Source organism: Mustela nivalis (genome assembly GCF_964662115.1).
Source record: "Mustela nivalis genome assembly, chromosome: 17".
Taxonomy (NCBI): domain Eukaryota; kingdom Metazoa; phylum Chordata; class Mammalia; order Carnivora; family Mustelidae; genus Mustela; species Mustela nivalis.
In genome coordinates, this window is record NC_139036.1 from 46086555 (window position 1) to 46112901 (window position 26347).

The 26347-nt window shown below is 37.3% G+C and overlaps 2 protein-coding genes across 12 annotated transcripts in view; one reads left to right on the forward strand and one right to left on the reverse strand.

The window, feature by feature from the left end:
* The window catches only part of CDC27 (cell division cycle 27), a 73361-nt gene extending 48203 nt beyond the window's left edge, over positions 1-25158 (reverse strand). For all 9 annotated transcript variants that reach the window (XM_082706493.1, XM_082706494.1, XM_082706488.1 and 6 more), the window contains exons 1-3: positions 24966-25158; positions 9867-9942; positions 187-334 (exon numbers count right to left, since the gene is read on the reverse strand). In XM_082706493.1, the coding sequence (XP_082562619.1) occupies positions 187-334; positions 9867-9942; positions 24966-24992 (251 nt within the window). In that variant the 5' untranslated portion in view covers positions 24993-25158. The remainder of the gene's footprint in view (positions 1-186; positions 335-9866; positions 9943-24965) is intronic.
* MYL4 (myosin light chain 4) overlaps positions 24654-26347 on the forward strand; it is a 28861-nt gene continuing 27167 nt past the window's right edge. Inside the window, exon 1 of one of the 3 annotated variants that reach the window (XM_082706535.1) lies at positions 24654-24787. The gene's annotated coding sequence lies outside the window, so the exon portion shown is untranslated. Of the gene's footprint in view, positions 24788-25311; positions 25483-26347 lie in introns of those variants that run through there. The other 2 variants (XM_082706533.1, XM_082706534.1) reach the window with 2 other exon arrangements.

Genomic DNA, 26347 nt, shown 5'->3' on the forward strand with positions numbered 1-26347 from the left:
TCTCCGTAACAAAAATGATAATGCCATAGTCAAGAGTATAAACATTTTAAGTTACTGAAATAGACAAATCTTTACTACCAAAAAAGAGGAGAAAAAGGGAGTCAGAGTTTAATCTATCAAAAGGATTTTATCCAAAATCTACAGTGTAAGTAAACAAAATTAGATAGAAAAGATTTAAAAACTTACTTGCTGAGATCAACACAACATTTTGCAAGCAGGTATTTACACTGCGGTGTAGTACAACTGTGTCCTTTCAAGAGTCTATATGCTTTATATGCCTTTCCTGAGCGGTAATAACAGGTTGCCAATAAAAACAAGGCTTCCTCTGAGTGTACTAAGAGCACATATGAAAAAAAAATGGCTATTATTCAGTATGTTGAATGGTAATCACTGTTTATCTGGCAATAAACAAGTTTAGCAACAAAAAATTAGTCATGTTATTTAATATAAAACAATCATTTGTTAATCCAAATTTGAACTGAGAAATACTTTATTGATAGAAATCTTAGTTCCCCAAGTCCTGATTACCTTCTTACAAAGAACCAAGGAAATAATACAATGAGGGCAGTCACGGTATTTTCAATAAATCCTTAAGAAAATTGTGCACTTGTGCACACACACCCACACACGCACACACCCACACCTACCTTTAAACAGACTACCAGTAAACTGTCTTTTTTTTGGTAATATTTTTCTAATAGACTCTTTGAGAGAATAGAAGTTAAATTTCATGAGAAGGTAACTCAGGGTTATAAAGCTAATTATCAATCTGAGATTTTCTACATTAAAAAAGGATAAGATTGTGGGATTATGGACATTGGGGAGGGTATGTGCTTTGATGAGTGCTGTGAAGTGTGTAAACCTGGTGATTCACAGACCTGTACCCCTGGGGATAAAAATATATGTTTATAATAAAAAAGAAAAGGGTAAGATTTAAAACACGCATGCTTAATTCTAACACCAAAGACAAGCTAAATTATACAAGATAATTTAAGACAAAAGAAAAATTCTAAATTGTGAATACCCACAATGTTTAAACATTCAATTGACAGACTTAACACTTCTATAGCAATAATTATATTGCCCTGCAATGGCAAGAGTGGAATTATTCAGTCTGTCCGCTAGTCTTAGTATTAGGAAATGCCCCTTCTTGCTTAATGAAATATGGCATTTTTTCCTCACTTCCTGTCTCCCAAACCATCACCTCACTTCTATCCTTGCAAGCTACCAACCAATGCAGGTGAGAGTCTACAGAAGCACAACAAAGGAGATAGAGGGAAAAATCTGTGCTTCTGAAAATGTGTTATGTAATAATCTCAGTGGGCTGAAGGATGTTCTAAAGCAGTGGTTCAGAAGTGTGGTCCCTCTACCAGCATCAGCATGATTTGGGAGCTTGTTAAAAGAGAAATTCTTAGCTTTATCTCAGACAGGCTAAGTCGGTAATTCTGGGAGTGGAGACCAGCAGCAACCTGTGTTGTAACAAACCCTTCAGGTGATTCTTATGCATGCTGAGGTTTGAGGATCACTGCTCTGAAGTACAGGTAAATTTGCCACATCCTCTTAAAAGTTAACTTCACTCAAAGTTTGGGATTAAAAAAGTAGTTAAGTTCACTTAAAGCTGGAGATAAAAAAGTCGGTAATTTTTATGTTTATTCCTACAAAGGTTTTTTGGGAGTCATATATAGATGCAAGCAAAAACTAACAGAACCCTTCCACTCTGGTACACCTTACGATTTTTCATGAAACCTTACTACAAAAAAAAAAAAAAAAAAAAAAAAAAAGCAATGAATGATATGTAGCAAATGATAAAAAATTCTGGCAACATGTTAACGGGATGTACCTAGTATTAGTGCATCAGAAGCAAAAAAATGAATAGGGAGCTCTACTGCAACAAACTGTTAATTTTACTGAACTCTAAGTGCTAATTCATATACATTAGAAAGCGTGATTTCTTCCTGATTTTGCAAAGGCCTAGATTCCCCTTATACGTTTTTCAAAACTATTGATTGCACCAATAAACAAGGGCTCCCCTAAACTAGTTTAACTTTCAACCATTAACAATGCTTCATCAAATGTTTTGTCTCAAATACTTGATTATGTTTAGGTACATTTTCACTGCAGAAAAATTCCCTAATAACATAAAGACACCAAATATTCTGTGTGGTGTCATACTGCAGTTAGCTTTTTGAAATGTAATAACTTAAAATATACCAGTTCAGATGGGAATATGGATTGGAAGTTTAAGCACACCTTAAGGTTAATGAAAGAATAAGATATTGAAGTAAATCCAGAACAACTTGAAGGGTTGTGAAAGACATGGAGAGACCTGGGTGGTTTTTGAGGCTCCCCAGAAATAACCTGCCAGTCCCGAACACTGAATCAGTAGTAAGGAGTTATAATAAAGCTAAAAAGCATAGACTATTAACAAATGGATTTCATCTGGAACAGTAACTCCAACTGATTGACAGTGGCTGCCTCAAGTGCAAAATTCAGAAAAATTCTAAGGCTGACCAAACTTAACTAGTAAGTGTGCAGATATCAATGTAAACGGACCTAGAAATGGTTACAGATGTCTGCATGACACTTATTTACCATCCTTTACTTAGAGCCTTAATTCAATAGGTGATTGGGAATTATAAGATCCATATTATACTTTATAATCAGAAATAAAGTGAACATTGACTCCACACACTCTTACTGTAATATTGAGAACTCAATCATGTACTAGTTAAATTATGGTACATCCATATGATGGAACACTCTGGAATTGTTAAAGAAAAAGAAAGACATAGAACGATTTCCAGAATGCACTGTTTAAGTGAAAAAAGCAGAAACAAAAAAGTTGTGGAACTACACTGGAGCTCCTCTTCTTACAGATTAGGCTTCAAAAACGGAAAGGTTTCATGTAAGTCCAAAACAATTAACAGGGGTTTAGTACTGCATCCTCCAGATACATTTCCATCAAATAGGAAGGTGAGTCAGTCCCTCACAGCTTTCGAATCAGTTAAGACACCTCTTCTGGATGTTGACTTACAACGTGAATGAGCAGCCTTTATCCAAAGTGGACCAGTTTTGGCAAGACTTAGAAGTCTGAGGTGAAGGTTCTCTAGCCTTGATAAAGTCTATGATTATCACAGAGAACTGCTTAGAGGTTAGAGTACTCTGCTTGCTGCCTTGTCATGAACTGGACATTGTAAGTGAGTATTCAGAGGGCATAGAACTGTGAAATCATCTATGATATATGACACACGTTTCATCTTGATTATCTTTTAAGTTCTTAAATCAAGGATGGGCAGTACAGCACATGCATCAGAACTATGGACTCCAGAGCTAAACAGCTTAGGGTCAGATTCCAGCACTACCACTTACTAGCTTCATGACTTATGGCAAGTTAACGTCTCTGTCCCTCAATTTTTTCATCTGCAAAATAAGGACATAAGAGACATTGATCTCTATGGGTTCCTCTAGGAGCAAATGAGTTAATCAAAGGACAGTACTGAGGATAGCACCTGATACATAAAGAGGTATATGTGCTATTATTACCATTTGCTTTCTCCTACATTTACAGTACCTGAATAGTCATTTGATAGTAATGTTGGTTATATATACATGACACTGAGCCACAAGCTCAAATAATTCCATTTAATTACTAACTTTTCTTTGGCTGAAAGATTTCAATTGCCTGGGTGTTGTGCTTTTCAGATGCTACATGATTCACTCCATCCTTTAGAGTAATTTCTTTTGTTGAATACCTCATTTACATATACAACTTCAGTATTTTAATACTGTTCTCACTTTTTATTTTCTCTACAGTTGTTTATATCCTAAATTTCAATACTAACTGGTTTTATATTTATTGTATATGATAGGGTTAATAATGGTTTAAGATACTTTGAAATCATGCTCAGAGTAAATATACCACAGGTGAGAGGAGTGGAGGAAATTTCAGAAAGGCTCTTTAGAGTTGGGTTGACAGGGAGGAGGAAGTGGCCATACATAATGAGAAAGCAGATGGCCAGGCTGTGCAGGGGCTTTGCAAGCTGTCTACAGGCATAAATCCTTCTAGCAACTAGACATCTCTAAAGCATTTTAAGAAGAAACATGAAGAGAATGGGTTGATTTGGAAAGTGGAAAGGGAAGAGGCAGGCAAGAGTAAATATGGGAAAACCAGTCAGGAAGCTTTTTTAGAAGAGATGTCTTAGATTAGCGTGGTAACATAAATCCAGCTTTGCATGCACTGAGTTTGGTGTGTGTGATGTTGTGTGGAACAGCTAAGATAATGCAATAAAACAGTTGAATTTTGAATTAAAAAAGGTTGTTGGAAAGAGTTGAGTCTTAATCACTAACACATTATAAAAATAAAAGCTATGACAATCAAACAGCATCATCTTTTTCACCGGCAGGCATTTAACAATGACAGTAAAAGTTTAGGGCAATGGGCCAGACATCCTTTTGGAGCTCCAACCCCACTCCGCCCCCACCATAGAACAAAATGACCTGAATTTTTAGACTAGATATATATATTAAATTTTCCAATAATGACCTAAAAATGAAACATTATGCCACATCATTAGTAGCATTCTGGACATTTCCCCTCAATGATGACCTTAACATAAATTGGCAAATAATTTTTTTAAAAATGTTGCCATTTGTAGTCACATATTTCTGTGAGTTTAGGCTCAGTATCATAGCTAAGAGAAAAGAAACAGATGCTGAACCTTTTACTCTGGTTCACCTCTCTTCGACTGAGCCCAATTTACTGAAATCAATATACCCAGTGCAATTTCTACATCTGGTCCATTACTCATTAAAACAGGGAGAGACTGGTAAACAATTTTATGGTAATATAAAATGTTTTCATACTTAAAAATAAACATTTTATAGTAGAGGATGCAAACTCTACATCAAGATAGAATACTAGATTTCCAAGTTTTCAAGAGGACCCTCAAAATAACTGAGGGAACACAGGGAACATTGACACAAGGTCTTTAGCTACTTTTTCCTTGCTTTACACCAGTTACAATCATCAGTCCTATATGGTCTCATAGAAGCAATTTTTCATTCTTCCCCAGAGATCTTGGGCATTTCCTTATAAAACAAAATGCACACAAAACTTGTATCTGGTTTGTTTTCTGAACACAAATAACTCATCTCTCTCCAAGGACCTATCATATTAATCGTATTAATGTATTCTTTACCTATATAGTCTAAGACTGTTTCTATTTTTTCCTAACCACCCATTTCTCTTCATTCCCAACAGATAAATATATATAATTACAATTAAAAACCTTAGAAAATTTTAGAAATACTACATGCTGTCTATTAGGACAAGGGGAAAAGCTGAATCTATATTCTGTCCCACAGTTAATCAATTAGCAATGGAGAAAAACCCTGGTCAAGGAGATCAGGCATTGGCAGCAGGAAGGAAAAATAGGTGCTTACAATGGCAAAGGGGGATATGGGGGGAGATGATAAGATTAGGACAGTTTTTCCAAACAGCAAGTCTCAATTCACTGTGGATTGTGAAATCAATTTAGAGGATATCAACCTGCATTAAAACAACAACAAAAAACACTCAAATAGAAAAATATCAGAGGGCATCCTATATAAGATGAGTAAAAAAAAAATCTTAAAAGCCACTGTATTAGAGTATGCTAGGGGACAGGAACTTGTCAAGGACTTCCTACGTACCAGAAACCATAGCAGATTATAATTAGTGCTGAAAACTATCTTGTTAAATAGATATTTCTTTTCCTGTTTTAAAGATGAGGAAAATTAGGCTTAGAATAACTTCTTACTTGAGATCAAAAGGCTAATGAACATATGAGTTGACATTCTTTCTTACACCACTTTGCTTATACCACGGTCTTAGGTGGACTAACTATGCAAACAAAAATGTATGACAAGGAACTAGTGAAACTCAAGAATTTGGCTTTCAGAGGTTCCTATCCATCTACTTCTTTAGCCCCATGCCCTTTACCTAAAACACAGCAGCTACCACTAGTGGCACGGGAGGCCAGTGAGCAAAAGGGCAATCAGGTTACATCTAGAATACCAACTCTAATCAACTAATACTGTCAGCCAGCAACACCACATCAATGACAATTCCAAGGTTCAATGGGAATAAGTAGTATGATAGATTAGTGATGTCTACCATAAATCAGAGTGGCATGTATTTGCTACCCTTCATAAAATGGAATCAGAAAGATTTACTACTTATTGCCTGTGAACACTGGTCTCAGTTTCTTCATTTCTAAAATGGCAATAACAATGTCGACTTTATAGGATTATTGAAGATTAAATAAGGAATTAATATTATGTAGAGAACCTAGTACATAGTAAGAAATCAATAAGTGGTAGAAGTTATGCTTGTCATTTTTGAATGAGGATAGTATCTGCTCCTGTTGCACTTAAATTCTAAAATCTTCCCTCACAGAAACTGGAGTTAAGTGATTAGGCTCTACAGTTAACTCCCGAACAATGAGGGGGTTAGGAGCACCTATCCTGCAGTCAAAAATCCGCAAGTAACTTTTGACTCCCCCAAAACTTAACTACTAAAAGCCTACCGCTGACCAGAAGCCTTACTGATAACATAAACAGTCGATTAATACATATTCTGTATGTTATATACTGTACTCCTACAATAAAGATGAAGAGATAAGAAAAAGCTATTAAGAAGGGTATTCAGAAGGGTGGGGCGCCCGGGTGGCTCAGTCAGTTAAATGTCTGACTCTTGATTTAGGCTCAGGTCATGATCTCAGGGTTGTGGGATCAAGTCCCACATTGGGCTCTGGGCTTGGGTATGGAGCCTGCTTGAGATTTTCTCTCTCTCTCCCCTCCCCTTCCTCCCTGCCCCCGCTTAAGAGAGACAAAAACAAAAACAAAACAAACAAACAAAAAACATAAGGAAAAGAAAATGCATTTACAGTACAGTCCTGAGTAAATTTGCATATAAGAAGACCTACACACAGTTCAAATCCATGTTATTCAAGGGTCAACTGTATATTGAGAGACACTAAGACTTACTGAGCAACTTTCCAAGTGTCAAGTGCTGTATCAAACATAGAAAGCGAATTGAACAGCTTTATGCAGATTCATCTGGAATCCTGCCTCAATTCTATGGGAAAATCTAATCATCTTAATTTGAAACCACAATTCACAATCTTTTGAAGCAGAACTATAATAAACTAGAAACTGCCAATCCTTTAATAAACAAAATCAAAAAAGAAAGTGTAAGACAGCAAAACATGAGGGCTGTGCATGTATCAATGAAAATATAACGTAAGTAGGTTATGCATGATAAACCTTGCTTTTATATAATTGAGCAGAGTAGGGTAATCTATTGCATTATCTTTTAAGCCTCCCACTCTTCTAAATCTTTTAATTGGGATCTCAGACTCCTGTTGCACAGATGTTCCCCACTGTCCTCTCTGAACATCTGTTCTCCCTTGAAGGACCTGACAGCACTCTCAAAGGGATGTTATTTCCCTCATATATCACTTATATCAGAGTTAGGGTAAGGTTTCCTCTTCGTTTTTTTTTTTTTTTTTTTTTTTTTAAGATTTTACTTATTGATTTGAGAGAGAGAGAGAGCAAGCATGAGCGGGGGCTGTGGGGGGGGAGGAGAAAAGGAGAGGGAGAACCAGATTCCCTGCTGAGCAGGGAGGCTGATGATAATACAGGGCTTGATCCCAGGACCCCAGGACCATGACCTAAGCTGAAGGCAGATAGATGCTTAACCAACTAAGCCACCCAGGTGCCCCTCCTCTTTGCTTCTTAAAACTATTTGCAAGCATTACTCTTTGCCTGTTTGTGATATTCCCTGCTCCTGAGTACATACCTTCTCATAACTCTCAGCTACGAAATTCAGGACATTATGCTTCATTAATGGAAGAATTTTACAACTGGCTCATGGTCTTCTGCTCCCATGTTATTCACATACATTTCCCAATTCAGCCTCACTGGGACTGCTGGCACTTCTCTGTATCTTATTTACTAATCCCCTTCTGGGTTAACTCTCCTATACAGTTTCTGTTTCCTGGTTCCAGCCTTGCTTATGTTCGTAATGTTCTTATCCCTTGTGCTTCCTTGTGACACATGCCTGGCAAACCCCTAATATCTACCTTCTTATGCTTACAGTTTGGTTACTAAGGACTGATTACTACAGTAAAATCATACAACTGAGTAGAAAGGTTCCACTAGCAATTCATACAAGAACACACAAAATACATAAAAATAAAGCTCATCTATAACCATAAAAAAATTAAACTTCTTGGCAAGTAATCCAATGGGAATGTCACAAAAAGTAGAAAAATTGAGTTAAGCAAACACACCTGAGTAAAAAGAAGGCAGCACTGTTTCTGGTTGGGAAAGCTAATCTATAATAAGATGTCAATACTTCTTAAATTAATTTACAGAATTATATGGTTACAGGTCAGGACTGATCAAAATCTTTGTGAAATTTCAAAGCAATAATAAGATACACATAGAAAAATGAAGGATATAAAAGGGCAAAGACTTATCAGAGAACAAATTGGAAAGAAAATATTGATGGGAGATAGGCCTTATGAAATATTGAAATACAATATAAAGTGTTAACTAAAAATGGTATGATATTGGGTTAAAGATAGGTAATAAATGGAAGAGGAGAGAAATTCTGGAGATAGAAAAAAATATTATTTTAAAATTTAATATAAAACCAAGTAAAATACCATGTGGGAGGGAAAAAGACATTGCTTAATATGTAATATTGAATAAATGTTTAACAACACCATGATAAATTCTTTAAATTTTTTTAAAGCACCAATAACCATACATTCACTGTAGTGGTAGAAAGATGGCAATTTTCCAGCTACTAAAGCAATAGGATAAAGTATAAATGACAAAGCTAGTGAGTTCAACTATGTAAAAATCTTAAATATTAAAATAATAAAAACCAACCAAATTAACATTAAAAAGCAACAATCTGGGGCAACTATATAATAAAGACATAGCTCACAGAAATAGGAATAAATTTAAAACAAACACCTGAGAAAATATCCAGGATCCCTTATAGTAATAAAAATGCAAGACAAAATACCCCACAATTCTCAAGTAAGCAAAAGTATATTAAATTGATCAACTCTGATATTTACAGGATTATGAAGGAAATCTTATGCTGTTGGTAACACCCCAAATTATTATTACCAGTTGGGCAAAAAGTAATTTGTTGTAGAATTGATCACACTGTTTAAGTTGTAAATTCTATTCTAGAATATATAACACAAAGAAAGGACTTAAAAGAACAAAAAGCTGTACCTAATTATCTATATTAGCATCTTAAAAAGAGAATTACAATAATTAGTGACAGAAACAAAACATATATTACCAGATGTTTACTAAACATTTATTACCATGCCAGAAGGCTGTCCCAAATGCTTTAAATACATTATCTCATTTCATTCTTCAATGTTAAGAAGCAATTATTACTATTTTTATTTGCTAGATGAAAAAATCTGAAATACTCAGACACTGAGTAACTTGTCCAAGGTATACAACTTCATATTTAAGTGACAGGGTTAAGGGTTTGTACCAAGGCTACAGACTAAACTCTTGCTCTTAACCACAGGATACAGACTTTTCTAAGAAAAAACCTGGAAAAAAGTATCTAAAGATTGGAAAATGATTAAGTATGCCATAGTGTAAAACCTGGAACAACTCTACAGTGATTAAAAGTATCATGTAAGATACTTTCAGTTCTTATGAATTAGTGCCAATCATAAAGGAAAAATAAAAGTGATCACCAGAATCTTATATGTCCTAAGAAATGACAGAATTCCATATATTTTATTCACTTATGGTTCTATAGAGATGAAGAAATTACAAACCTTCAGCATACAGTCGTTCTGCAAGGAAAACTGCATCTCGGTAAGCATAGTGGTTTAGAGCTTGCCATATAGCAGCCTGGAAGTAGAGGGAAAAAAACATAAATATATAAACATACAGAATTTCAAAATAAGTCCTAGCAGAGCCTTGCATATAACAGCAAACCAGTCAACAACCTTCGTTTAAGTAATAAAACTCAATGCCCATCATGCAAACTCCATAGTTTCCTAGAAAAGGCTCTTCATAGTATAGCTCCTAACATACCTGAATTTACTCATTCAACTCTCCGTGGACATTTAGGCCTCTGTGCCTTTGTACTTCCTTTCCCCCCAGAGAGGAATGTGGGCTCCCTCACCTACCTCCTTTTACAAATTGCTCATCCCTAAAGACCCAGCTAAATTAACATCTATTTCATAAAGGTTTCCTGGCTGATTCCTAGCTATTTTCTTGGTAAACATATGTCTTCTAGTGAAGCACTCATATTTTGTTATAGTTATTGTTTATAGGTCTGCCCGCACCACTAAACTATACTGCTCTAAACTTACAACAGTGGTTTAAACAATTTTTCATGATATACATGAAATGTATGTCATCCTCTACAAAAACTTCCTCACCTATTACCTTTAATGCTATCCTGTTCTAATCCACTCAAGGAAGCATATTAGAAATATATTAGGAAAATATTATTAGGAAAATAATATATTAGCATATAAGCAGAGTTGTTATAGGAATAACCTTTAATCTACTTGAATATATTCTTCTATTATTTTACTTTATAAAAGATTTTATTTATTTTGAGAAAGAGAGAGAAAGAGAGAGAGAATTTCAAGCAGACTCCATGCTGAGCAGGGAGACTGATGGGCGCTTTATCCCAAAGACCCTGAGATCATGATCTGAGTTGAAATCAAGAGTCAGAGTGCTTAACCGACTGAGCCACCCAGACACCCTGTATTTTTCTTTTTTAGAGTTAGGAAACATATCTATAAAGTATATATCAAAAGAATATTTTAATAACAAATGAAAATATTTAGACCCATGCACTCACTATCTAGCTTAAGAAATAAAATATTATCAATATACTTGAAGCCCCCTTTCTCTGTGCTCATCAGTTACATAACCTCTTTCTAAAACCACCACCCTGAATTTTGTTAATCTTTACGTTTTCTTTACAATTTGTATACATATGCATGTATCATCTTTAAGCAACACAACATTTAGGTTTTCTGTTTTTGAATTTTAAATAAATATAAGTACAATCATATTGTATATATTCTGCTATGATTTGCTTTTGTAATCCAGTATTACACTTTAAAAATTCATTCTTAATCTGTGTAGCTGGAGTTCATTCATTTTGATTGCTGGATAAATAATATTTCCATTGTATATATACCAAAATGTATTTTATCTATTTATGACATATGAACATTTGGGTTATTTCTAGTTGGTTTTTCCCCCTGGTTATAATAATGCTGCATAGAACATTCTTGTATTTGTTTCTTGGGGTATCTGTTTAAGAATCTCTCCTAATTAGGATATATATTTAAGAATGAAATTATGGGGCTGCTGAGTTTATGTTCATATACATGTTCCATCTTTAAAAGGCTATGAAAATTATTTCCAAATTGTTGGTTTAATTTACACTCTTACCAAAAATGAATGAGTTCCCATTATTTCACATCCTTGTCTATGCAACATACAATCAAAAAAATTTTTAAGTTTATTTATTTATATACTTTTAGTAATTTCTGCACCTAATTTGTGGCTCGGACTCATGACCTGAAATCAAAAGTCACATGCTCTAGTGACTGAGCCAACCAGGTGCCCCTAAATTTTTAGTTTTTACTAGTCTGATAGATATAAAATGTTTATCTTGTCCCTTTAATTAACATTTCTCTGAATATTAAAATAAGGCTGTGTTCACTGGTAATTTATTTCATGTTTATTGGTCTTCCGGCAAATGCCTGTTTATGTGTCATACATTTTTCTGTTGGGTGATTTACCTTTCTTTACTATTTTATCCAGCATTTTTGGAAGCACTAAACCAGAGAGGTTTCTTTTAAGTTCCCATGTGTCATATAACACTAATTTTTAGTCTGTCATATAAATTATGTATATATAAATTATGTGTTTATATATGTTTATGTTTTGCCTAGCATTTTTAGGAGCACTAAACCACAGGAGTTTCTTTTGACTTTTCTGGGTTTCTTTTAATTTGTAGTGTATCACAAGATATAAAAGTCATCAATTAATTTTTAAAAATTCATAAACTTATAAACTGAGATATCTTACAATACTGATCATGATACAACAGCATTTTTTATTTCTAGCATGTATACCAGCTCATAATTTATTGAATAATTTAACGGACCTACAATAAAACCAGCAAGATGGGATTACCTAATGAAGACCACTAGCTAACAGTAACAGTAAAACTAGATTACATTATAACAAGTGATTAATATGCCTTGGATATAGTAAAAGCTCAAATATTTGAATGAATAAGCAAATGTTTAATAACATTTCTATGGGTATTATTAATTATAATTTTTTATATTAAAATCCTCATAGTAGTTGATGACTTATTTAGCCCAAGGGTGTATTTTTCTATTTCCTCAAGAAAAAATGGTAAATGACTTTCATTTGGGGTTTCTAGATCCTCCTGTTTAAAACTTACTGTCTATATGGTCTAAATTTTTTAAAGTCTCAGAGATGTTCTAATTTGGCCACCTCCAGACAGACACAAGGGAAAGGAAGGAAGGAATTTAAATTTAATTTTTAATCATCTATACTAACCCAGAGAGCATTTTTATCCCTCTAATGTTAGTGTTTTTTTTTTTAAATGAATAAATTTTTTTTTTTTTAAAGACTTTATTTATTTGACAAAGAAAGACACACGGAGAGAGGGAACACAGGCAAGGGGCATGGGAATGGGAGAAGCAGGCCTCCCGCTGAGCAAGCAGCCCCATGCAGGGCTCGATCCCAGTACTCTGGGATCATGACCTGAGACAAAGGTAGACACTTAACTACTGAGCCACCCGGGCACCCCTAATGTTAGTGTTCTTAATCCAGTCATTTCCTACTACTTCAAGAACTATCTAAAACTGCTATTCCAAGTGTGGTCCTTGCAGTAGCAACATTAGTACCTTTTGAAAGTTTTCTGGGAGTGTGGTATCTCAGACCCCACCCCAGACCTACTAAATGAGAATCAGCATTTTAACATTTATATGCATATTAAAGTTTGAAAAGGACTGATCTAAAAAAGGCTTAGTCTAATGAAAAACATCCCTCCTCAACAGACTCCCCAAAGCCAAAGAGATTGTCTCATCTAATGTTAATTTGAGATGTTATAAATAAAATAATTTCTAATCCTTTAGGCCTTATCCCTTAGCTTTAAAAGAAAGGCCTGAATTACTCAAATTCCAAAGCCTCTTGTTTGCAGGACTTCATGTTCTTTCTTGGCCCCAATTCATTTCTTACACCTAATAAAACATCCTACATACAAATAGAAATGAATCACAATACCATCTCTTTTCACAATCCACCCAAATTAGTTGGGCTACAAAGAAATCCCCCTTTGGTCTAAAATGTACCATCTTGCTCTCCCCCCACACCCTGATATCTTCAGAAATAGTTGGCATAACCTACAGGATGATTCCAACAGTATACACAAAAAATATGACTTACTTAATTTAAATAAGAGAAAACCTAGACAGGTGCCTGGGTGGCTCAGTAACTGCCTTTGGCTCAGGTCATGATCCTGGAGTCTTGGGAGTAAGTCCCACATCAGGCTCCCAGCTCAGTGGGGAGTCTGCTTCTCCCTCTGACCCTCTTCCCTTTCATGCTCTCTCTCACTCTCTCTCAAATAAATAAATAAAATCTTAAAAAAAAGAGAGAGAGAGAGAGAGAGAAGAGAAATCCTGGAATTTTCAGATACTTAAAAACTCCATACTAAAGATATTTGTTATCCCAAAGCCTGATGATCCCAACACCCCTACTCTACCTCAAATCCACTGCATCACAATCCCTGGAAGCTGGGACGGAGATTAGATGCCTTTATTTTTAAACCTTTTCATTGTTAAGCATTCAGATCTCAGAATCTTTTTTTTTTTTTTTAAGATTTTATTTGAGAGAGAGAGATCGCACAAGAGAACATGAACGGGGGCAAGGGGCGAGGGAGAAACAGGCTCCCCACTGAGCAGAGAGCCCAATGTGGGGCTCAATCCCAGGACCCTGGAATCATGACCAGAGCCAAAGGCAGACACTTAACCAACTGAGCCACCTAGGTGCCCCTCAGAATCATTCTTTTACTCTTCTAAATAAGTAGTTCCCTGTCCTTTTACAGCACACTCTTTTGTGAAAACTTGTAGAAGCTATGGCCCTTCTTTCCAGAAAAAAGGCACATGTACAAATATATATATACAGAAAAATCTGTGTACAGCGTTAGGTGTTCACAGATATTTTGATTCATTAAGTATCACTGGTCTAGCTAAAGGGACACAGTATTAGATCCTGATTCATAACAGGTTGCAATAAATATTTGTAGGATTGAATTTAGATTTTGAAAGAAAGGAGAAGAGACAAGTTACTGACCTAAAAAAGTACTTTGTCTTTTGCATACAGGAGACTACTACAGTACTAGGGCCTGGAGGAGCACTGCTGCTGCCAGGATTAGGAGAGGTTCTCCTTGTTTGAAACTCAAAACATCTTTTACCACATAAGGTCACAGAGGCTTGGTAAGTATACATGAAATAATTAATGTACTGGTAAATCAGTTTGGGTACATTACGTATTTAAATGGTTCAAATGGTCTACTGTCTAACAATCACTTAAAGAACTGCACCTAAAGAATCGTATCTAGAATCTATCCCCACATTTCTGGTTCTATTCCATAACAACCTTCTTCCCTTTAAACTCTTGGCCTCCTAAATGGTCTTCCTGCCTACAAGCTGTAAGGTAATCCACCCTGTCCCAGAATTACATTCCTCAAACATAAACATCATCAATGCTAAACAGAAGATGACAGTGAAAGGCCTGGGTTTAAATCCATGTTCCACGACTTAACAGTTCGGTGTCTTGGGCAAGTAACAATGTCTCAAGTCCTAGTCTCTTCATTTAAAACGTAAGAGTCCAGTAAAGTACATAATGTTTCCTAGCACATACCTAGTAATTACCCAATACATTTCAGTTGTGCCATCATCATTATCATCATCATGTTTTCCTCCCTGATCAAAACCTTCTAATGATTCTTCTTGGATAGCTCTACAAAGTTTACAAAATATCTACAGAATAAAGTACAAACTCCTTAGGAAACTATTCAAATCCCATCTGGCTTTAATGTCCCTTTTTCAGCTCTGTTCTCACATCTCACCAAAGCTGCCTATGGTTTAGAACCAGAAAAAGCCTCCATCAGTCACTGAACAGTCACTGTATTTTCATACTATAGTCTTTACCTACTTGGGTTATCCTTTAACTTCTCTATCTCCTGAAATTTTAGTCATCCTTTCTTCAAAATTCAGCTTACATATTCCTCTGCCTTTACTCATCTATTCCTTGCAATATTAATTACTCAATCCTTTGAGGTCCTAGACAATTTTGTTTATGCTTTTAAAAATATCAGGCTGTGAGTGCCTGTGTGGCTCAGTAAAGCCAGTAAAGTCAGATGTAAAGCATCTGACTCTTGATTTTGGCTCAGGTCATGATCTCAGGGTTGTGAGATCGAGCCTCGCACTGGGAGAGCCTGCTTAAAATTCTCTCTCCCTGTCCTTTTGCCTTCCCCCACCCCACCCGCTCATGTGCACATGCATGCTTTCCTTCAAAAAATAAATAAATGATCAGGCTATTGATTAGATTTGATTATATTTGTCTATGGCCATACCACCCTGAACGCGCCCGATCTCGTCTGATTATATTACTTAACTAGGTTGCAGCTTCTTGAGGAAAAAAAAGCCAGATACTATTTTTCCTATAATCTCTTGGTTATACAACCTAACTTGTTATTTCCCTCATTATCCTAGATAACTGCCTTTAAACATAGTGCATGCTCAATAAATGTTTATAGAATGAGTATTTGTTTTGGAACTCTGAATCTATTTTCCACTTACTGAACTACAAATTTTTAGAAATCTAATCTGGAGTTAAAATACAAGGTAAGGGATTCTTAATATAATTAGCTTTTACTAATATAAATAAAAGGGAACATTAATGTTGACAATATAAAACAATACAAAATAACATCTAGCTGTCCCTTCCTTGACACAATAACCTAAACATTAAAAAGCAAGGATCAAAAATCTAATGAGGAAATACCAGTTAGTCTGACAAAGGGGGAATAGATCAGGTTTGGGGGCAACGAAATTTCTTAAGGAAGCGCTCTATTAATACCTGAAAGATATTAAGATTTTTCTGGTTAATAGCAACCTAGATCATGCCATATACTTCCCTTCATACTACCAGATCATTTGTCTTGTCATCTTACTTAATATGCCCACCCCGTGCTCACTCATTCTCTCTCCCTCTCAAATAAATAAATCTTTGAAAAAAGCCAAAACAAATAAAAGACAACCAACTTGAGAGAATCAAATTCTTCAGGTGGGCTGTAGAAAGCTAATATACTGGATTTTCAAATCTCTGCCCAACATAAATAATTTATTTTGAATTATGAATTCAAAATTATGAATAGCCCAGCATTATTACACAGGACCCTATTTGGTCACTGTCATTGTGGCCACTGTGCTTTTGTTTTGTTTGAAGTTTATTTATTTAAGTAGTCTCTACACACAATATGGGTTTTAAACTCACATCCCCAGATCAAGAGTCACATGCTCTACCGACTGAACCAGCCAGGTAACCCTTTGTTTTTGTTCCTTTATCAAACAGTTAGGAAGATGAACCTTAGAACAAAAATGTGTGATGCTGGGAAGGAGTGCACGTAACAGTAGGTCAACTACACTACAAAATTTCTGCTATCTGACCCTCTGTACTATGATACAGAAAAGACATAAATAAAAAGTAATGTGATAAACTATGAGTGTTTTCCTGAGAGAACTTCAACATTTGCATTAAGAATAATGCAAAAAGTCATTCAGAAAACAGGTTAAATCTAATTTGACTCAATAATTTCTTGAATGTTTAACATATTCTCCCAACTACCAACTCACAGCAGATGAACCCTAACCCTAACTCTCTAACACTTACTAATAACCAAGATGACCAAGAGCTTCATTTTAATCATCTGTAAAATAGGATAAAAACAATACCTCTGAGATAAACCTAGTACAGCACTTGGCTGAATTCTAAACCCACATAAGATTGTATCTGTCCCTGTGGTGTTTCACCAGACCACACGTGACCTAAGCTTCCGGAACCATGCATATAGGTATCTTTCAAAATGATACTCATTTAAGTTAGGTAACTACAATAAATATGAAACGAAGAAACTCGAAAAACATTTACTTTCTAAGGCAGATCATTTCCCCCCCTGGATTACTTTAATAGTATCTTAATTGACTTCTCTGAATTCTGTTCCACCCTATGATCCATTCTCTCTCTATGAGCTTTTCACAAATCGGATCTCATCATATTATCCCTTTACTTGAGATCTTTCACCAGCTTCTCCTTGTCCTTAATAATAAAAATCCAAAGCACAAAACCAGGGAGGGTAGTATAGTCCATGTTTACCTCACCAGTTCACTTTGTATCATGTTCTCTTTTGTGCTTTGTGTCAGGACAACTTTCTTTCAACTCCTCAAACTTACCAGGTTAGCTTCCTGCCACAGGTCCTTTAAATACACACATAGTTCACTTTACCTGGTACGTTCCTCTTTTCCTCCACACAAACTTGATTTGTGTGGATTTGATTCATTCTTTGGACTTCTTTCTCAGGGAATGCTTTTTGGGGGGGACCTCTGATGAGGTCAGGTATCCTTATTACACACTCAAACAGCATCAAGTACCTTTCCTTTGTAATACTACAGGAGGAGAGTAGTTGAGTAATGTCTTCCTCACGATAATACAAACTTCAGAAAGCTAGGTACTACATTTGGTTTTGCTCATTATTAGACTCCCAGCATCTGTTATGTACTTCATAAGCAAATGCTTAATATATGTTGAATGAATAACAAGCTGATCTTTGATTTCTGCTAGCCCTCCCACTCTTAGCATGTTAGGTTAGTCTTAGGCTTAAGTTTCTCGGTATTATTATGTGACTGACCCTTGGACAACATGTGTTTGAACTACACAGGTTCAATTACATGTGGATCTTTTTTGATACATACTACCATAAATGTACCTTCTCTCCCTTATGATTTTTAAATAACATTTTCTTTCCTCTACCTTTATTATAATACAGCATATAACACATGAATAAAATATGTGTTAATTGACTGTTCATGTATTTGGCAAGACTTCCAGGCAACAGCAATCTATTAGTAGTTAAGTGTTTGAGGAGTCAAAAGTTACACTAATTGTTAACTGCATGGGGGTCAGTACCCCTAACTCCCCGCATTGCTCAAGAGTCAACAGTATGTCCGATAGTTAAGGATCCCTGGAAATCTCCACTTAAAGAAACTCTGTGGCACACAAAATTACTCTTCTGTAATGAGAATAGTTATCACCTAATACTCCTTTATAAAATACGGGGACTTCCTAAGAATCTACTTGTTTAATTTTGTTGTAAAGAAAAGAACCCACTGAATAGAAAGACTATACCCAGGATTTAATTTTGGAGGTCTGTGGGCCAGCACTTCCAAGAGGGTGACTTTAGGGGAATTATTTAACTTTTTTCAGCCTCAATTTTCTCATCTGGAAAATAGAGTTCTATTTCTTGGACATGGATGAAATGACATGATACAGATTTGGTGTTCTTAGCACATAGAAGACACTTAAAACCTTATCCTTTCCTGTCTCCCAATATAAACAAATTCAATACATCTACAGTTTCCATTATTAGAACATCTCCCAGCATATCTGCCACAATTGTTTATTCTGTTAACATATAAGCCACAAAACACCCCAAAATGATTCAGCAGCTAACTTAGTACTACAGATCACCAGGAAGATGTGACACATTTATATACAATGGCCATAAAGTCCTAGAACTTTGGATTTGTTTCTGTCCTATTAAAATTAAAGAAATGAAAAAGTATTATAATCAAAGATCCTATCCATTTCTGATATAGCAATCAAGCTTTGGGGCACCTGGGTGGCTCAGTGGGTTGGGCCTCTCTGCTTTTGGCTCAGGTCATGATCTCAGGGTCTTGGGGTCGAGCCCTGCATCGGGCTCCCTGCTCAGCTGCCTCTCCCGCCACCTGCCTCTCCGCCTACTTGTGATCTCTGTCAAATAAATAAATAAATAAATATATATATATATTTTTTTAAAGCAAGCTTTGTTCAGAAGAACATCATTCCTTTATTACCAATTAATTCTTAGGAGGGTCAGAAGGCGATAGTAAAAGCAGCCAACTCAAACTCTCATATACCCTAGACATACTGCAGCTTGGAAAGCCCCACAAACAGCTTCCATCACTACTCTGCTCAGGCACCTCAGAGATCCTCAACGACGGCATCTCTTTGGGAGGGAAATGGACTATTTTCTAAGGTACTACAGACTGGTAGCTTATAAAGAGCAGGACTAAGATTTGCTCCTTGGCTAGTTATATACTGCTCAACCGTTGGTAGGGACTTGCCCCTAAAAGTATATATTATTCAGTGCCTCACCTCAGAAGTTCTACACATTAAAGCCAGAGGGATGAAATGCTACTAAAGTTATGAAGAAAAACAGAGCAACACAGTCCCTATCCTCAAAAAAAAAAAAAAAAAAAAAAAAAAAATTTTTTTTTTTTTTTTTTAAAGAGATTTCCTAATGATTAAATGAATGGGTTAGTCCTAGGTTGCAATAATTTAAAAGATGAATCAACGTAAAATGAAATGGCAAAGTTCCCTCCTTGCTTGCTCTTCTTAAACATGTAAACAAACCTCTATAAATTGTACAACTAATTCAGACTTAAATATGACCATATAAATTACTCTGTTTTATTCTTGTTTTTGTCAAAAGAAAATAGCTGTCATTTTTTGGACCATAAAAAATGGATAATAAAAGCTTTGGACAAGATAAGAAGGTGTAAGGGGGATAAAAAAAATCACTGTGGAATTTTCCTGTTATACATTACGATCTAATTTCTAGAATTCTAATTTAGCTTAGGTCTATATCAGTGGTTCTCCATCTGGGTGATTTTGCCCCCCTAAGGGATATTTAGTAATGCCTGGCAGGGGACGATGTTTGGTAGTCACAAATAAAGGGGGCACCTAGTTGGTAGAGGCCAGGGATGTTGCACGACACTCCACAATACATCCAACAGAGTTCCCCACAACGAAGAGTTAGCTTGCCCCAAACGTCAATAATGCCAAGAATGAGAAACCCTGGTGTACATTACCATGTAATTGGATTATTTTACTAGCCTATATGTCTAACTCTTATCTTGTCCCTTCTTCCCAACAGTACCAGATTAACCTTCCCAAAGCAGTGCTTTCATTACAAATCCTTCTGTTCAAAACCTTCAATGGCTATTTATTACCAATACCTTAAACCCCTCAACCTGGGTTAAGTCCTGTGAAATCTGATTCTCCCTGGCTAGCAAAACCTCGTCTTCCTACTCTTAATTCCCGTTCTAACCAAGGCTATGATATTTTACCGTTTTGTTTTGTTTTGTTTTTGGTTCCTAAACACCATTCTCAAATTTGGGCTTTTGCTCATGCTATTCCATGCCAAAAACACTCTTTCTCTTCTTTACCAATTCAAAACCTTTCTATCTTCTAAAGCTTTAAGTTCTACTTCATCAAATAACCATTCCTATTTTTCCAGTCTAAAAGGATCTATTTCCTGAATTTATTAGTATCTGTGCAATCAAATACATTTTGACTTATAACATTATCCAATTGTTCCTGCTAAACATTCTTATCTTCCCAATACGACTAGCCCCCTCAAAAGATCAGAGGTTATGTCTCCACGTTTCCACTGGTTGGCTTCACAAACATCTCTTAACTTATTTTGTTCAGAGCAGATTGTCCTTCTTCCGATTTGTCTCCCTCTCAAAGGATTCTTCCTTTATTAAACAGTACCACCCAGATGAAATCCAGGCAGATGTTCTTGATCCCCATCCTCACCCATTCAATCAATTTGCACGTCTCCTTGGTTCTACCTCCAAACAGCTCATGAATATCAACCTTTTTTCTACTCCACTACTACCACTCAGTCTGTTATTTTCATCCTAAGACTGTTTTTACTCTTGCCTCCTTCCTCTCATTACATTTTATATATAGTAACCAAGAGATCTAACATCTACATCAGATCAAGTCAATCCTCTTCTGAAAATCTTTCAAGGAACCCCCATATACTTAGAATGAAAAGTGAACTCTTTATAATGCCCCCCCCCCATTAATATGCAACTCCAGCCACACTGGCCTCCTTTCAATTATTTCAACGCCAAGTTCTGCTATGTCTAGGGCATGTGCAAAGTCCCTTTTTCTCTTCCTGTAATGCTCTTCAAATTACTGTTTTCTTCTCAACCTTCAGATCTCAGCTTCAATGTTATTTGCTCAAAAAGGACTTTCCTGACACCATTTTTAGAGAGATTTTTGAATGTCTTTTATATTCTTCTGTGCTTGGTACATAACTGGTGTATAACATTCTTTCCAATTTGATTTTTGCCCCGAGACGGCTTCTTAACTTTTGCTGTTTTGCAGTACCTCTTTTGGTGGTTCAGTTGCAAACCGGACACCTGGGCATAGGTCAATCCCCCCTATTAGGTCTCTCTCTCCTAACACCCTCTTTATAGTGCCCTTTTCACAGATTATTAATTTGTGATTATTTGTCTAATGCTTTCTCTACAGGTCATAAGCATAAAAAGGGCTACATCAGGACACTAGTCCGTAAAGGAATTAAGTTATCATATATTGCAATGATCTCCTCCTTCACCCCCACTCCCCAAAGCTGATTCTCTCAGTTCACAACTATACAGCACCGTCTTCAAGATATTACACTGTACCTAAATATAAGGCAATCTATTTTCTAAAAGAAAATTTCATAAACAAATGAGTTCAGCAAACTCAAGTATATAAGTTTTTTGAATAAAGACCAAATAGTCAAATGTCTATTATCAATTTAGTTACACATATATATTTTAAAAATCATAAAATATTATTTAGAATTTTTTTTCTACTTCCATTGAACAGAATAATTTCACTAAAACTATTCACATCTATCTCAGATATCAACAAAGCCATTTGGTGGGGGGAGGGGTCATCTAACATAATTTTCCTGACTACAACACCTTCAATTTTAAGTTATTTGAAGTATGGTACCCTTTGAATCCATGTTAGAATGCTTTAACTGTAGGGGCGCCTGGGTGGCATAGTCAGGCATCTGAGGCTTGGTTTCAGGTCAGGTTGTGATCTCAGGGTGGTGGGATCAAGCCCTATGTCAGGCTCCAAGCTCTGCATGAAGTCTGCTTGGGATTCTCTCTCCCTCTGACCTCCGTCCTCTCAAATAAATCTTAAAGAAAAAAAAAAAAAAAAGATGCTGTCCTTGTATATCTTATTCCAAGCCAAAAGTATTCCTTTACTAGCTAAATAATCTGTTTGAACCAATACTATGTGTATAGTACCCATTTACTATACTGCTTATTAAGGTGATTTTTACAAGCCTTGTTTAATTTCATCCAACACTTCTGTGAAGTTCTATCCCCAGGAATAATTGATAAATCCATTAAAAATGTCTTTGCTTTTTTAAAATCAATTTCATCAGGTGAATTTTATAAATATCCAAATTAACAATGATTGAAGTCATTTAGGCTAGTGTGTCTTTCGTAAGCAGTTATATTAAAAATAACTGAGAATTTCTGCCTCATAATAGGAGAGATGTTTGTAAAGATGCATATATAAAGTAATGCTTTTCTATGAGAGACAATTTGGAGGAGGAGCTAATATTTAGGCTTAGTTGGTTTATCAGATTGGCTATTCCATGGTAAAGAAAAAAACTTTAAAGAAAAAAAAAACACAGAAAACAGTTGCTCATCTTTCCTCTCAACTTCTTCCTATGCCTAGTAATTTCATGATGCCTTAAACAATTTTCCAACTTTCATTCCATTATAAGTACAATTACTTACCATAGTTTTTTTTTTTAATTCTATCTGTCCTATTTTTATTTTCTCCTTACCAATTCTTCCCATTTTCAGCCCTATCCCTAATCAGTTGTTCATCACTGAAGCTAAAGTTGTTTACTCCACCCGGTCTTGAATGGATTCTTCTACCACAAATTACAACCAAAATTCTCACGTAGCCATATTGTAAAACTTCTTACCACAGTCCCCAAATCTAATGGACAAAGGTAGTATGGGGGGTGGCGACATATTTGACTTTTAAGCCTAAAAAATCCTGAAGTGCATTACTGCTATGAGTAAGGAAAAAGAGTAAACCTGATGGGTCCTCTATAGGCGTAGGCTACACATTTCTTTTCTTTTCCAGGTTTATGTTCAAGTTGAAATTGTTATTAAATAATGTTTATAGGCTAACAATGAAACTAGTTTATCATTTGAGAAGCCTTCTGGGGTCAGAGAAAGCAAATGTAACATTAGGTAAGACAAAATTACAAGAATATGAAACAGAAATTAAACAACTTGAGTGATTTGCTTATCCATTTAAGAAGGTACAGATAACTACTAATTTCACATTAGGCCTCAAAAAAAAAAAAAAAAGAAAAAGAAAAAAGAAAAATCTTAAAAGGGACTCTACCAGTAAGAGGGATTTGGATGGCAAGAAACAGCATTGGAAGCATTGATACAATTTACAAACAGATAAACTTCCCAAGACAGAATCCCATGTTACATTAGTTCCAATACTAATAGCTGTTCTATGTAAAGAGCTGTATGTAAAAAAGAAGCCAACTGGGAGAAAAATTAAGGAAATATGGAAGTGGTGACGCATTAAAATATTTATCATTTGACATCACAGGCCTATGAAGGGTTATATGAAGTAATTTCTAAAATCGATTTGCTTTGTAACTTCCAAGTAAAGCGAGCCTATAATTCAATGACAGCAGTTGGTAGAGGTCAACTCTTCTATTGAGGCAAAGATCCTACGGTGAGTTGAAAGTCTCCCAGACCTGGTCCGTCAGGAAGGGACAAAAGATTTCAGTTTCTTGAGATGGCGGGGGGGGGGGGGGGGGGGTGGTGGCGGGGAAGACTTGGCACTGCATCACACTTCAAATCCAATCGGGTTTCTCCCATGCCAACCGAGCACTGTGCGTCAAAGCACACCTTGGTGTCGTAAGGACAGTGAAATGGATGTAAAAACCCTTGTCTTTCATTTCCTGAACGCCTTATCAACATGCACAATAAAACACTCCTGATCCCCATCACAGGTCACGGGGAGAGCCCCTAGAGTTGCCGCTGCCACCCCTCCGGCCTCCCCCTTCCCCCCGTAGAGGTGCTTGCCCCTCAGCACTGGGCCTTGGAGTTTTCTCTTCCCAGATCACCGTCGGGGGGTGGGGGCGAATTCACCGACCGAGGAAAGCAACCGGGGCTAGGAAGTCTGTTACAAAACAGAAATCGGGATCAAAAATACCGATCCTATCGTCCCTCCGCCCGCTCCCGGAGCACAAAAACAAAACCAAACACCCCCCGCCAACTTGCCCCACCGTTACGAAGGTGGCCCAAGCTCTGATCAAAGGTGCCTCCCAATCATCTTCTGGGCGAGAGAGCACCTGGGGCGAGTCTCCGGCCCCCGGCCCCCGTCCCTCGTCTCTCACCCCGGCCGGGACCAGGCCCCTGGACTGACAGGAGGGGCTGGCCGGACGCTGGCCCGCCCCGGGAAGGCTGCATTGCCGCCGAACCGCGCTCACACCGCGGGCGGAAGCAACGCGGGACCTGAGGTAACACGGCTCGGGCTGCGGGCGAGGCCTCGGAGCCGACGAGAAGACAGGCAGGACCCGGCAGCAGGGGAGGCGGGAGAAGCAGCCGGGCCTAGGCCGCAGCAGGCCGCGGAGTGGCCATACTCGGCTTCCCGGCCGAGGCTGCGAGCCAAGCCTCAGCGAGCGGGGTTATCATTACCTGGACGGGTTCCTGCAGCACCGTCATCCTTGAGGCTCAGGCCCACTTTCTGCAGTGCCTCAGGCCCCCCCCGTAGCGGCTCCGGCCCGGCCAGCCCCGGCTCATTTAAACTCACCAGCGACCGTTACCGGGGGATGGGGGAGGCCGAGCGATTGCCGAGTACCTCCGAGCGGGACACGGAAATACCCGAAGTGGAGAGATCCGCGCGGGAGCTAGACGGAAAAGCCCGAAGGAGGCCGGAAACGCCCGAGGCCGGTCGGCGGAGGAGGAGACCGTTGCCGGAAACTGTCGAGGTTTCCCGGAGACTACCGAGTCCGATCCAGAGCGTAGTTTTCTCCTCTCGGCCACGCCTTCAGTCACGCACGCCACGCCCAACCGGCCACCCTAGGCTGGGCCACGCCCAATCGGCGACCCGCCGGCTGGGCGTGGCTTGCTGTAGCTGGCGGGGAGCATTACGTGGCCGGACTATTGATCGTCTCCATTCGCCGCTCAACCTCTGTGGATCGGTTGATGCGCGGTGGGTTAAGCAGAGGGTAAAACACGAGAGTTTGGGGCTGACCTTAAGAAGTATTTGTTCAGTTGAGTTCATTTATCATTGCAGAAGTACCTATCGTAGCTCAAAGGGAAATAGGAAAATTTGGAGGGATTGCCACGCTTCAAAGGTTTAGTTTGGATCCGGGGCTGTCTACACTGGAGACGTTACGGTCTCTTTAAAGGAAAAGCAGTGGAGCGGAGTGCAGCGTTATGTAGTGCCCATTATAAATTATGTCAAAATTAAGAGGAGAGGGAAATAAATTGGAATTAAGACGAGGAAGGTTTCATGGAGGTAAAAAGGGAGACTTAAACTGGACTCTAATGTATGGGTAGAATTAGAAGAGAAAACTGGTAAGTGAAGGGAAACAGATCAGTCTGATAAGAGTTAAGGCATTAACTGGAAAATAATTACTTAGGTGACCATATCATTGAAAATCTCAGAAAGCAGGCAGAAATTTTTATTCCTGATAGGAAAGGCCATGTGTTGTGAAATCTGGAGGTGTGTTTGTGGTGTGTTGGGAAATCCGGAGGCTTGATTTTGAATTTTACCTCTGGCGCTAACTAGTTTTAGGTCCTTAAGCAAGTCACATCTCTGAACTTGTATTTCCTTAGTCTAAAAAAAAAAAAAAAAAAAAAAAAGACTAAAAATTAAATGCATTGATGTGTGTTGGTATGTCTAACACACATCATAGGCTCTCGCAAATTTCTTTCCTATTCCCTCTCCCGCCAAAATGTGTGAGCCAGGGAACCAGTGAAATTTTGGGGTTTGGTGGATGAAAACGGTTTTTGAAAATTAACTTGTCTTGCGCTTAGGTATGTAAGTCACACCCCATCACTTCTGGTTGATT